The sequence below is a fragment of the Gouania willdenowi genome, chromosome 17 (assembly GCF_900634775.1).
Source record: "Gouania willdenowi chromosome 17, fGouWil2.1, whole genome shotgun sequence".
In the NCBI taxonomy this organism is placed as follows: Eukaryota; Metazoa; Chordata; class Actinopteri; order Blenniiformes; family Gobiesocidae; genus Gouania; species Gouania willdenowi.
This window is the reverse complement of record NC_041060.1, coordinates 14,679,626-14,692,465: the sequence shown is the minus strand read 5'-3', so window position 1 is coordinate 14,692,465 and position 12,840 is coordinate 14,679,626. Positions and strand designations below refer to the sequence as shown.

At 36.0% G+C, this 12,840-nt stretch overlaps 1 protein-coding gene across 1 annotated transcript in view; it reads right to left on the bottom strand.

The window, feature by feature from the left end:
• tep1 (telomerase-associated protein 1) overlaps positions 1-12,840 on the bottom strand; it is a 34,406-nt gene that overhangs the window by 17,789 nt on the left and 3,777 nt on the right. Inside the window, exons 3-22 of the mRNA XM_028472342.1 lie at positions 12,115-12,306; positions 11,866-12,015; positions 10,800-10,964; positions 10,584-10,721; positions 9,845-9,916; positions 9,533-9,666; positions 8,247-8,404; positions 8,007-8,116; positions 7,847-7,925; positions 7,004-7,196; positions 5,912-6,179; positions 5,679-5,831; positions 4,828-4,899; positions 4,627-4,748; positions 4,461-4,532; positions 3,161-3,304; positions 2,096-2,387; positions 1,100-1,221; positions 819-932; positions 541-658 (exon numbers count right to left, since the gene is read on the bottom strand). Of these exons, the coding sequence (XP_028328143.1) occupies positions 541-658; positions 819-932; positions 1,100-1,221; positions 2,096-2,387; positions 3,161-3,304; positions 4,461-4,532; positions 4,627-4,748; positions 4,828-4,899; positions 5,679-5,831; positions 5,912-6,179; positions 7,004-7,196; positions 7,847-7,925; positions 8,007-8,116; positions 8,247-8,404; positions 9,533-9,666; positions 9,845-9,916; positions 10,584-10,721; positions 10,800-10,964; positions 11,866-12,015; positions 12,115-12,306 (2,868 nt within the window). The remainder of the gene's footprint in view (positions 1-540; positions 659-818; positions 933-1,099; positions 1,222-2,095; positions 2,388-3,160; positions 3,305-4,460; positions 4,533-4,626; positions 4,749-4,827; positions 4,900-5,678; positions 5,832-5,911; positions 6,180-7,003; positions 7,197-7,846; positions 7,926-8,006; positions 8,117-8,246; positions 8,405-9,532; positions 9,667-9,844; positions 9,917-10,583; positions 10,722-10,799; positions 10,965-11,865; positions 12,016-12,114; positions 12,307-12,840) is intronic.

The following is a 12,840-nucleotide window of genomic DNA, read 5'->3' as shown; positions in this document are numbered from 1 at the left end:
ACTTATGTTACTAGTTTTACAATACACATTCTGCACAAAGTTCTATTTATACATGCACATCACACAAATACATAAAAGGTATATACGTTCACACATTTACACACATGCATGTACGTAATAATAATACACTATTTAATATTTACTGCACAATTTTCATCAATTAAATTTTAAATATAGTGTGTCAATATTTAAAATAATATTCTCTATCTCAATATATATGTTTTATTATGTTTATTAAGTATTAATGTATTTTATACCATTATATACATGTTATATATTATTGCTGTCCAAGGTGAAATTATTGCTCTTCTTTCTTATACTTACTAACAATATATGATGTGAAAAGCTTTTTAAACTGGTTTATGTTAGTGCTTTGTTATATTTCATCCTTTAAAAAGTTCCATAATTTAACCCCTGCTATTGTTGTATGTATTATTTTCATTAAATAGCTTGCTATGAGCTAAAAAAAAAAAACAAAAACCCGCAGACGAATGTATTTCAGCCAGAGGCCTCAGATGGATAGAATGTTTTCTTACTTACATCCACAAACATCTTCCTAACAGCGAGCCAAAGATCCTCCAGAACGGCATTGCTGAACTTTTCCAGGTTTTTCAGGTGTGGCTTTCCATCCACAATGCCTCCCCATTCACATGAATAACTGCAAGTATTAGGGATGTGGTAAATATTAAGGATAATGCTGTGGTGGCTTGTTAGAAAAGGATCTGGGAAAACTAGGGAAGTTCTTTAAAACTAGTACTTAAAATATCAGTTGTGTTTAATAAATAGTGCACGTTCAGACTTATGAAGAGCTGACTCACTTCTCTGTGACCTTCACTCCACTGTCAATGAGTCTTTTCTTAAAAGCACTCATTTTTTCCTGAGCCTCTTTTGATTCAGGTGAGAAATCAGATTTCCAGGCAGCAGGGATAGAGCTGAGAAATAGATAATAACATGCTTACAAGCTGATAAAATGTCGATGATATAATACAATGTAGACAAGTTAAGGACTTTGGAGCAAGAAAGAAAGTTAAACAACTGAAACCGCTTTATTGTGCCATCAAAGACTGAGGTTTTTGCATATTGAGGTTGAAGAGCGTACCTGAAGATGTTTGGATCTCTAAAGTAGCAGAACATTCGCTGGTGTGCCACGTCAGGGTGAAGCGCCTGAAACTGACACACTTCCATCTCTGTGATGGACAAACCGTCCGGGGCCGAATCCAACTAGAGAAAAAGGAAAGGAATTATTGAACTTTTTAAATTACAAATGGACATCACTTACATGGAGCTTTAAACTACACGTGTAGTCCATGGGCAGAGTTTGGAATCCTTGCCAGGGAAGGGGTGAGCGGGGGGGGTTGGGGGTTACACAATGTGTGCAACATATACAATAAGGCAAAAATGATTAGCAACATAATTGATAATGTTGGCTACAAAAATGTGCGTCAATGCAGCGGCATCGTTTAATGTTGTAAATAAATGTTAAAAGTTGGCTTGGTTTTTTTTTCTAAATCCTTGGGATCAGGATGTTTCAAAAACCTTATCATATTCATGTTTTAATGAGTATCAGAATGAGAGCTACAGAGTAATGTAGGCTCTGCTGCAGCCTTGAAAGGAAGACGATAGTCATATGACTCGAGCACCAAAAATTACTTGTATTTTAAAAACAACAACAAATGAGTTCATATATATTTTGTACAGTAACTGTATTTTGTAGCACTTAAAATATTTGTCTTTTATGTACATTAAATTAACAATTATTTAGAAACTAGAATTCAGTGTCTTGCTTAAGGACACTTATGCACATGCAACAGGCATAGTTTGAGATTAAACCCCCAACCTTCCGAAAAGAAGGCAACTCCCTCTACCAACTGAGCCGATGCCTGCACTTCAAAGATTTTCATTTTGTTTCTTCACATCTTTGGCACTGATTTGATTTTGGAAAAAATTGAAAATAAAAAAATATGAGAAAAAAACACTGACCAAAGCATAATTCTAAATTAAATCACATTATAATTAATTTTGGATAACACTAATTGCCTAATAAAAAAAAAGAGTTCTGATGTCCTATGGTTTCAATTTGTTTTTAAATTCTTACCCAGCGATACTGTGGCAGGTCAGGTAGGACAGGCTTGTGGGGCACCATGCCGTATCGCTCTCCCAGGAGTCCCACAAGCATGTCACTGCGGCACACCTCCGACAGGCACAGCTCTGTGGCTCGCTCCGACTCCTCCTCCGTCACACCCCAGCGCAGCTCAACCTCCTGCAGATAAAGGCAGTGCTGCGCAGCACGCCGGCGAAGCTCGGGAAAGACATTCCGTACCAAGACGTCTCGTTCTGAGTGCATGTCTCTGAATGTGGAAGAGATAAATACTCGCACACCTCGCCATCTGAGGAGTTCAATGAGAAACGCAATGGAAATTAATATGAATTTGAAGGGCTTTGGCAGCTGATGAAAAAATAATTTTAAATGGTGTAATACAGACATAGGCAACTGGCGGTCAATTGTGCGCCCCCACCCCCAAAAAATTCCCAAAAATTGTATTTCAGGAAGTTGGAAGGAATATAAAGCCCAACATAATATACACATAGTAACTCCCAAAACACACAAATTGACAGCAAAATCCACAAAGTACACAAAAACACACAAAAAATATCAAAAATATACAAAATGAGTCATAAAACACAAAATGACAAAAAAGACAGACACAAAAACCACTTAAACTAACAAAATTACTACGAAAACACAAAAAACAACTACACATTACAGAATAGCTCCAAAGACACACAAACTGTCAACAAAATTACACAAAATGACAAGACAATACAAAAAACAACGAAAAACACAGAAAGTGACCCCAAAAATGCACAAATTGACAACATAAATACGTGAAATGACAAAAAAAATACGCTAAACTACAACAAGCGCACAAAAAACAACAAAAACACACAATGACTCTAAAAAAAAAACACAAAATGACTAAAAATTTACAAAACAACAAAGCCATAGACAGAGATTAATGCTCAGATCAGTTATTATTATGCTGACATAAATGTTGATAACGTGGCCCTCAAATCAGATACAATCACATTTTTGTGGCCCCCAATTGTGATAGAGTTGCCCATCCCTGGTTTGTTACAAAAAGACGGGTCAGAACTTTACCTTAACTTGGGACTTGCTGGTATTGCCAAAACGCTGTCTGTCTTCTGAGCCTGTTTTTCTCCCTTTGGTGCAGGGACGTTGAATAGTTTATCCATTTGCTCCACGTGATCCAGCAGCCTGGACGATCCTCGCTCTGCCACAAATCTAGTTGTGCAGTATGAGAAAAGTGCAACACATGCTTTCAGAATAACAAATCCATTACTATCCATCATTATTTCAAAACTATATAAGTTTATATAAACCCAATCGCAAAAATAATTACAATTCTACATGCTGTAATTTCCAGACTCCGTTCACGTCACTTGCACATACATTTTCACTCTTATGATTAAAACTGTATTTGTTTTCTAGATGCGCGCATGCTTTTGAATAGAAAACAGCCAATAAGTTGCATCAATGCATGAATTTGCGCACTCAATATTAAATAGAAAAAAGTATTGTACTCCTGAAATTAATGTATGTATTAGTCTTTTCCAGGATCGGTGTCAATTATAATTGCAATTGCGTGATTGGTAATTAATCACAATTATGAAACAATTATAGTTGTAATGATAATTTTAAAAATCTGTTGCTGTTGTAATCACAATGAAATTGTAATTGAGTTCAAACAATTGAATGTCATTGTAATTGTCTTGGAAATTCTATAAAAACTGTCACTTTCAATTTAATTCAAGTTAAACATTTGGAACCATTTTATGTCTTACATCTTACACATTCGTAGTTAATATTTATTGAAATATGTTTCAGATCAAGTTCACCTGTCAGTTCTCTTACCATTTAAAAAAAAATAATAATCTAGGGGTATACTGACAGAAAAAAAGGCTCAGACACCCGCACCAAAAATATTAAAACCAATATTTTCATTGATTATGAAGCCTAATAAAGTAACCAAGAGATGAGAAACAAAGTAGACGATAGATAATATGTTATTAGTGTATTTTACAGCTGATTTAAGACATGGGTCAAAACTATCCTGTTATCATTCCACGCTAACAGAAAGCTAACACAAGAGGAAGGTTATGTTTTTTGGGATTATTTATTTCAGACTCAGTAATTGTGATTAGTTGTAATTGAACTTTAGTAATTGAGAACGTAATTGTAATTGAGTTTCAGGGGGAAAACAATAATTGTAATTTTAAGTGGAAAAAATACCGGTCACCATAACTGAATGAATTTAATTGTGACTTAAAATGAAAGTGACCTCAACCGTGGTCTATTCTTATAAAAGTAAGTTACCCAAAGTTCATTCAATAAGAGAAACAGTGAGGTGGGTTTAGCTTTAATGGATGGTGAAATTTACCTCAACATCTGATCACTGAAGCCGGTCAGCTTGACAAAGTTTGGACCTGGGGGGAGTACGTCTACGTGACCACTAATAACATAAATATTGAAGATGAGTTACAGACAAAAGGATCAATCGCTCCATTATCTTTATTCTACATGGAGAAATAACACATGATTCTTACCAATCCACTAAATCAATTTGCACCACCAGGACTTCGCTGTTTATATCTTTCTTGTAGCTACTGATGGCCCACGTGATATCATTGTCTAACCAAGAGTCATTCAGCACGATGATGTTGTCCACCTGAGATTTTAAGAAAGGAGACTTTAAATAAAGCAGAAAGTAACCACATCATAACCACATTAATTAAACAATAACTTACCTTGTTTTTCTTGGTGAATGTCGTGTGAAAGTAATTTGTGTTTCTCTTGTTATAATCCACATTCTGAAATTCCTTTTAAAGAGAAGAACACAATGTTAAAACTAAAACCCTTTTTTAAAAATACTTTAGTAAAGCCATTTAGGAGTCTATAGGTGTCTAATGTTAGTCTACCAAGTTTCTGAAGGTAGTAGATTAAAGACATAAATGGTAACAAAACATTTTTAACCTGAAAATGTTGAATTAAAGTGGAACAAAACCCCAAAACCAATTTTTTCTGATAAATACAAATGTATTTGGGTATAAAGTAGTGTTGTTGGTTGATCCTGGTCCAACTCAACATTTTACTTAAAGTATTTTAATTTGGCATATTTTGTTATAAAATAGATACAATAGAATAGATGGACTTTATTGTCTGTCCTGAAGCAGTGACAGATGCCAGCGTGACTGCCCTCTATGGGCTAAAACCTGGCTATTACAATTGAATTTTGCTATTGTCTGAGAACAAGATTCTGCGACGTCATTGGACCATCATGCTTCACTTTTGGCTCCGCCCCTTCTATATAAACTACCACCTGTGGACTCTGCAATCTGTGGTGAGTAGGTTTGACTGAGAGAATCGTGAATCGAGAGTTATATTGAGTAATGAGTAGCTAGTTAACATAGCATAAATTGTTCTTAGGATATTTTATAGTATAGAGTGGGTGTATCTTAAGTGCTCCAGGAGCCACGCACATAATCAAGGTTTTAACTCCCCCCTCGTGGCAGGTTAGCAGAAACCTGGGAGTTTAGTTACTATTTAAGTTTTTATTGCACTTCATGATAAAATGCTGTAAACAAAGAGATGTGGAAACCTTTGACTGTTTGACCACAGCCCTGACGTTATCCAAAAGGACATCAGACTTCAGCTTGACTTCTTCGCAGTGATAATTGTTGGTCAAGCAGAACATACAATCTTCAGCACTGCTGTGGATCATCAGGGAGAGCAAAACTCCGATCTCTTGCATCTGTATCATGTTTAAGGATACAAAGAGATATTAGTTACCCGTTTTACAGTACTTTATTGCTTTAAAAAAAAGACACCTACAGAAGGACTGAGGTCATCAGGTTCTTCATCACTCATTCTCCTCCTTCTTCTGCGTGGTTTTTTCTCCTCTTTGTCGGTTTTCTCTGGGTCAGGAGGGAGACAGAAATCATGTTTCTCTGCCTTAGATGTGTAATATGACCTACAAGAGGTGAGCAGGATGACAGTTCGTCCAGGGAGTGGAGGCAAGTTGTAGCGACAGGAGATCTGAACTGACGTCTCCAGAGCTTTACAGTATCGGTCCAGCAGATCCATAGTGTAGAGCCTTTGGCTAAATGCAGAGGAAAATGAAAAACCACTTAAATGCTTACACTTCAGTCATTGCTTCTTTAAAATATTTTATATTTTTGCATTTCACCACTAGCTGCCCTGCTTTTTGACTAAGATGAGCATCTCAGGTATTACCAGTGTCGGCTTGTATGAAGACTAGGGGTGTGCATTGCCTTGAATCTGACGATACGATTCATGATTTGCATGTCACGATACAATATATCGCGATACTACACAATGTGATATACATTGTGATACATCATAATATCAATAATTACAAATTTCACCTTTACAAGTACAAAATTGTTTGAAATAAAAGGCATTTTCTTTTTAAACTTGGGAGAACAAGTAAATGGTAACTAAATGTAATTCAAGTAGTTTGTTAATCAAACTGTCAAATTACATTTTTTTTTCAAAAAAAAGTTTAACCTTTGCTTCCAAGTTATTATTATTATTTTTTTTAAAGTAACCACATACTGTACATCTATAAAAGTGCCTAGTATGTTTAATGAAAATAAAATGCAGAGTAGTGAGGTAGTTTAACAAGGTTTGATGTAGTTCACTGACACCTAGTGACCGGGCGTTTACGTGCTATGCATGTTAGCGCAATTTAATGTTTTTTCCTGAAAACACATGATTAAAAAAAATCCATCTGGACATTTTATGGATTGATACGATAATCGTGCGGTAAAATTTATTTTTTCTTACATCCTTAATGAAGACATTACTTTTTAACACATCCATTAACATCCCATCCATGTACCGGCACCAGTTTGACAGAACCCACATCTGACATGATTGCAGAGAGAACAGGTAAACTCGTACTTTGCTTTTTGGAGCTGGGCTCTTTTCATTTTATACATTCGGTAGACATACGGCACGCCAAGTGCCACCTTTATCCTGCTCTTCTTCGTCGTCGCCCACTCCTGACTGCTGAAGCGCTTGCTCTGAGGAATCTTTGACAGAATCTCCTTCAGGGTCTCCTGCGTAGTGGGCAGCGCAACCTGAGCTGCGGAAGCTAAAAGACAATAAATAAAAAGGGAAAAAAGCAAAGGAACAAAATGTGGATTAATATAACAATAAATAAACGAATTATTTTTGAGTTTTTCTTAGTATTTAACGTGTGTTTGAAGATGCTTAAAGGACATATTGACACTAGTCACAGGCTGATCATTTGAATCTGACAGCACTGAAGGCCTGAAGTTATCCATATAATCTTGTTTCTCAATGACTAGGACAGCTTTCCTCCAAAGACCAGTTAAACCAGACAACCAAATACTGAATATCTCCCAAAACAGCCAATTCAAATCATTTAGCACACATTACAGCAGCTTTGACAGATGATTACATATCACTAACAGCACATCTATATTATAGGAAGTTTAGGAATCACTAAAAACATGTTGAGTGACAATGTCATAAATGGATGAGCTGACGGACAGAATTAAATATGTAATAGGTGGATGGCTCAGTCGAAACATAAACTGCTGAACTGCAGCGAGTAAATGAAATAAACATTTATAAAAATCAGCTTAAAAATTTTCACATTTACATTCATCATTTTTGCGCCAAGTCTTGTTGCGAAAAAAGTACCGTTACCAAAGCAAATACTTGGATTTTATTGACCTTTTCTTTTTTTTTTTTAAAGAGCCACTTCCTGTTTCTCACCCAATTTGCGGATCTCCATTATGACTTTATAGGCCGCAAGAAATCTGAATGGAAACTGTCGGCTTTCGATGACTGCTTTCTGTAAAACAACAAATCCAAGTTTGGAAAGGAAACATTTGCACGATGCGAGGGTGTAATCCTGAGTTTTAGTGTAATTCACCTTATCTGTCAGTCTCTTGAGGATCTTGTTGTGATGTTTCTCACTGATCCCTTTAATGATCATGTTCCTCAGATTCCTTAGCATGGCCATGAATGGAAGGGACTTCTCATCTAAATATTGGAAAAATAATATCTTTGATGTTACATTTAACCTTATTTCACGCAACAATAATTCTTATTTTCTGCATATTCAATGTACACAATATATCTTTCTTGCTTGATAAAAAGCTGGATCTCAGACCTATGAGCTTCTCCCAGGTGGCCGCCTTGTTGCCCTCCTGACTGAGCAGCCGTTCCCATGTTTGTGGCTCTTTGAGTTTCATCCGTTGCCCGGCTCTTTCCCTGTCCCACTCGCCCTTTAATCCACTGTAGGTGAAGGATTTCTGGTTTGCAGGATACCTGTCAACATCAAACACTTGAGTTTCAAGTTGTGGGCAAGTGGGGACTGTCGTACATATCAATCTCATTTGCTTTTACAGTTAAAAAGAATAAAATTATGAAATGAACCCTTAGTAAAAATATTATATGCAATAAGCCCTTTTTTTTTTTTTTTTTTTTTAAAGATTTTTTTGGCTCTACCCACTGAGCTACACACCGCCCCATAAGCCCTTTTAATACAGATCAAAAGACAGTAGTGGTTTAGTCATGATCGCCACATAATCTATGTTTTAGCTTAAACAAAATTAAGAAAAAAAAAAAATTGTCAGTATAACACTGGATTTTAACTTTAATGCTAAATATGTTGGAAACGTATAAACTTATAAAGCAGGAAATATTTGTAATAAATATGTCCTCAATTTTCTTTAAGACACACGACTGAATAAGGGTGAACAAGTGAAAAAATACCAAATTATATCTCAACATGGTGATAAAATAAATCAAATGCTGTGATTACATCCTTGTGATGCATATACAGTATATAAAAAATAGTATATCTTTTTCTACTTATAGGAAAAGATTGAGTGAATAAGTGTTCTGTCCCTCCCTCTATCTTCTTTGCACTGAATGCAAGTCCCCACCCCCCCAAATGACGACCACTGTACTTTTGTAAAATACATAAACAAAGTAAAAAAATAAATATAGTATGTTCGCTTGCAAAAAAACAAACAAGCATAAAATCTACATTTTGCATTTCTAAACTCTCTCATAGTCATGTACCTACAGGCACATTTCAAAAACATCTATTTATAATGTCTTGTAATTACCAGGCACAAATTTAAATTATCTAACTAAAAGTAAAAAAAAAACAAACAAACATATCATGAAAGTATAACACCACCCATCACATGAATGCACTTTAGATGTTTGTTTAAAGCTGAATGAAACGTTGTTACTTATTTGTGTAAGAAATATCTTTTGAGTCATTTATAACAGCTTTAAGCCTTTAAATACAAGTAATATCTCTTTATATGTTGGCATCGCCATTTTGGAGATTTTAGGCAATCAGCATTCGCATATCATGTTAGTGTAACGTCAGGACTGTGTTGAGGAATGGCTCGTTCATCTGTTGGTTTTCTCTCTTCTTACTTTTTCCCCAGGAGAGCCATGATGTTTTCAGCCGGTTCTTTAATGTGAAACCTCTTGATCATCTTCTTAATGCTAAACTCACTCTGCTTTTTATCCACCACTGAAACCGATGACTTTTTGCCAGCGGACTCCAACTGCACACAGACACACACTAGAGTTAGACAACTGCACTGCATGAGTTTGCAAGCATTTAGCATGAAGTATTTTACTCCTTCATATGCAGCAACCAACAGAAAACTCAATTATTAAATAATTTAGTAACAAACATTTTGTTCAGTTAGCCCCAGAAGAAGGAAAGTGGCGTTGACTTACAAACTTCCTCAGCGTAGATGCATCTGATCTGACCTTTGATGCCCAATCTTTCAGTTGTTTGGGACTTGGTTTCTAATAAGATAAAAACATTGAAGAAAATTCACATAGGGATTGATGCAGAATGTGTTTTGTAGAAGGAAATTAAACAAAAATCACACGAAACTGAAGCTGTAACAAAGAAATAAATAAAAGCACCTATTGACGGTAGGGGTGTTCCAATCGGATATTGATATCTGTTTGATATTAGCCTGAAAACGAATATCAAATTCAAATTTCCAGATTTTTTTTGTTTTATTAATAATAATAATAATAATAATAATAATAATAATAAATTAAATTTTACATAGCACTTTATTTGACACTCAAAGCACTTTACAGAATTAAAGCAATATTCTTTCACTCCACACTTAGTGGTGGTAAGCTACTATTGCAGCCACAGCTGCCCTGGGGCAGACTGACAGAAGTGAGGCTGCCATAGTGCACCATCAGCCCCTCCTACCACCACCAACACTCACTCACGCACTACATTCATACTAGGCAATGTGGGTGAAGTGTCTTGCCCAAGGACACAATGACAGATATCACTCCAGTGACTGTCCCCCACTGTGGCACCTGGAATTCTCAGTGGTTTTCCATCCAACTACAAACCAGGCCCAGACCTAGTAAGCCCAGTGATCAGACTGTGATGATAGTTTGCCTATAGAAGAACTAAAAACCAACCTATCACCTGCAACTGTACCTTTTTTTCTGGCTTCTTGCTGTTATGCTTACAGCGCTGTTTGCGCGTGTTGTATTTGGCCAGCTGATACTCATTGAAGTCCTTGAACTTGTCGGCCATGGCTTTCTTCAGGCACATGGGCAGGGAGCGCTTGAAGCACTTTAAAGAAAAGAATCAGTGAGACAGAACCAAAACAGAAATGACCGCCCTCTTCTGCAAACACTCCATTAAACTCACAGCGGTGTAAATTCGGATCACTTCCAGCCAATCAGAGGGCAACTGCACGGCTGCACAGAAGTATCTGCGGAGATGTGGCTTCGTGGTGTGTATATTGGCAGCGAGGGCCAATAGAAAGTTTGCAGTGATCCGGATGTTGAGCTTCTGTCGAGTGTAGACTGCAACCTGAATTGGACACAAATGTACACAATAACATGTCAAAATAGTAAATACACATGATCAGAAACCATGAGAACGGTGATGTCTTGTTTCAGTGCAGCTCTGTTCAGAAATGTATGCCTCCTTAGCAAATGTTAGTATTATTAAAAATGTCCAATGTGAAAATAAAGGCCTGTACTATCACATTATTTTGTATGAAAACCATTAGCCAGCTACACAAAGTCCATCTTTAGAGATTTGGCTTGCTTGGCAATACAAATCGCTTTGATTAATGTACAAAAAAACCCCAAAAAACATTGAAGATTTATTTGAAAACAGCTTTCCAATATTATTAAACATTTTCTGTAGAATATGTTGTTAGTTTTTGGTATTTACAATCATTAATCCCTAAACATTAAAATACAGTATAACATAAATAAAACAAAAGAATAAAAAGCATGTAGTAAATGTAAGCATTTTGCTTATATTGATAACAAGTCTTTACACACAAGGTTTATTGCATGAAATATATTTATATTGATAGATATTTATTATGGATGGGCATGTTGATGTATTTCTACACTGTCTTTTATCCGTCTCAATGTTTTAAAAGTGTATTTTAACTTGTTTGTATGTTTCGTGTGTAACCCCACTGCCTCCGGCCCAGGTCGTCATTGTAATTGAGAACTGGTTGGTACCTGACCTTATCTGGTAAAATAAAGGTAAATATATAAATAAAATTTAGATTTAACAACAGTGTGATTAAAAAAAAAAATGTACAGTGAATGTTTTCAGTGTAGCACATACATATTTGTTTTTAAATACATTTTGGAATGTATTTACTGTATTATTCTTTTTAAACCCACACTTTAACTAATTTTGATAAACTTTTACCTAACTTAGACTTAAGAGAGTGAACCACACAAACCTTCAAAATAAATTCCGGGTCACTTTCAGAGATTTCATTTGCAAACTTTTTAATCCTGAGCCAAATGCTGTCCTTTGACTTCCAGCCTTTCTGGCCTGGAGTTTTGCTTTTCATAACCAAAGAGCAGCAAACAGCATTCAGCAGGAGGTACTGAAGAAATATTAGAGAAAGGATAAGTTAGATTAACCTTTACACAGATGCAATAACTAAAATGATGACAATTTAATTTGGATTTATTTCATTTCTTACTTTTTTTTCTTTCAGTTCTTCCTCAGTCTTGTTGTTTTCTCTGTCAAGCTCTGGAAATTCCTCCTCGGTGACCACCATAGTTTCATCCACATCCTGAATTCCATCATCCGTTTGTGTGACTGATGACTCCACGGAATCCGTCTCCTCCACTGAAGTTTCCTCGTTGGAGTACTCGTCACTTTCTGAACAACGCTGTTTAACCCAAAGAAATCCAAACAAGATAACAACACACATTAAACGCTTAAATATTGTTTTAGTCAAACTGTTGAACTAAGATTTGCTGCCAGTTCTATTTGACTCCATTTTTTAAGTGTTTTCTAATGCAGTGCTTCTCAAATGGGGGTATGTGTACTAGTGGTCGACCGATATATCGGGCCGATATGGACTTTTTTTGGCCATCAGCCAAAAAATTAAAAATAAATGTATTTATTTAATTTTTTTTTACCATCCCCAGCCCCTCCTTAAAGAAGGAAGGGTAAAAAACACTTTATTAAAGGGAGCATATAAAGAGAGAGGGCAGTTTTACACCTAAATGGGGGGAAGGGAACAGGGAGGAGAGATGCAAGGGAGGAAATGGAATGGGTGGGGAAGGATTGATCATTTTAAAGCGAGAGTGAAGTGAAGTTGTGAATATGGTGACAAGTGTGAAGCTTAGGTATGGTGGTGTCTGTGAACAGAGGGAAGGAGTGAGTGGTAATACCAAAAACAGGTATTTAGTTTAAACCG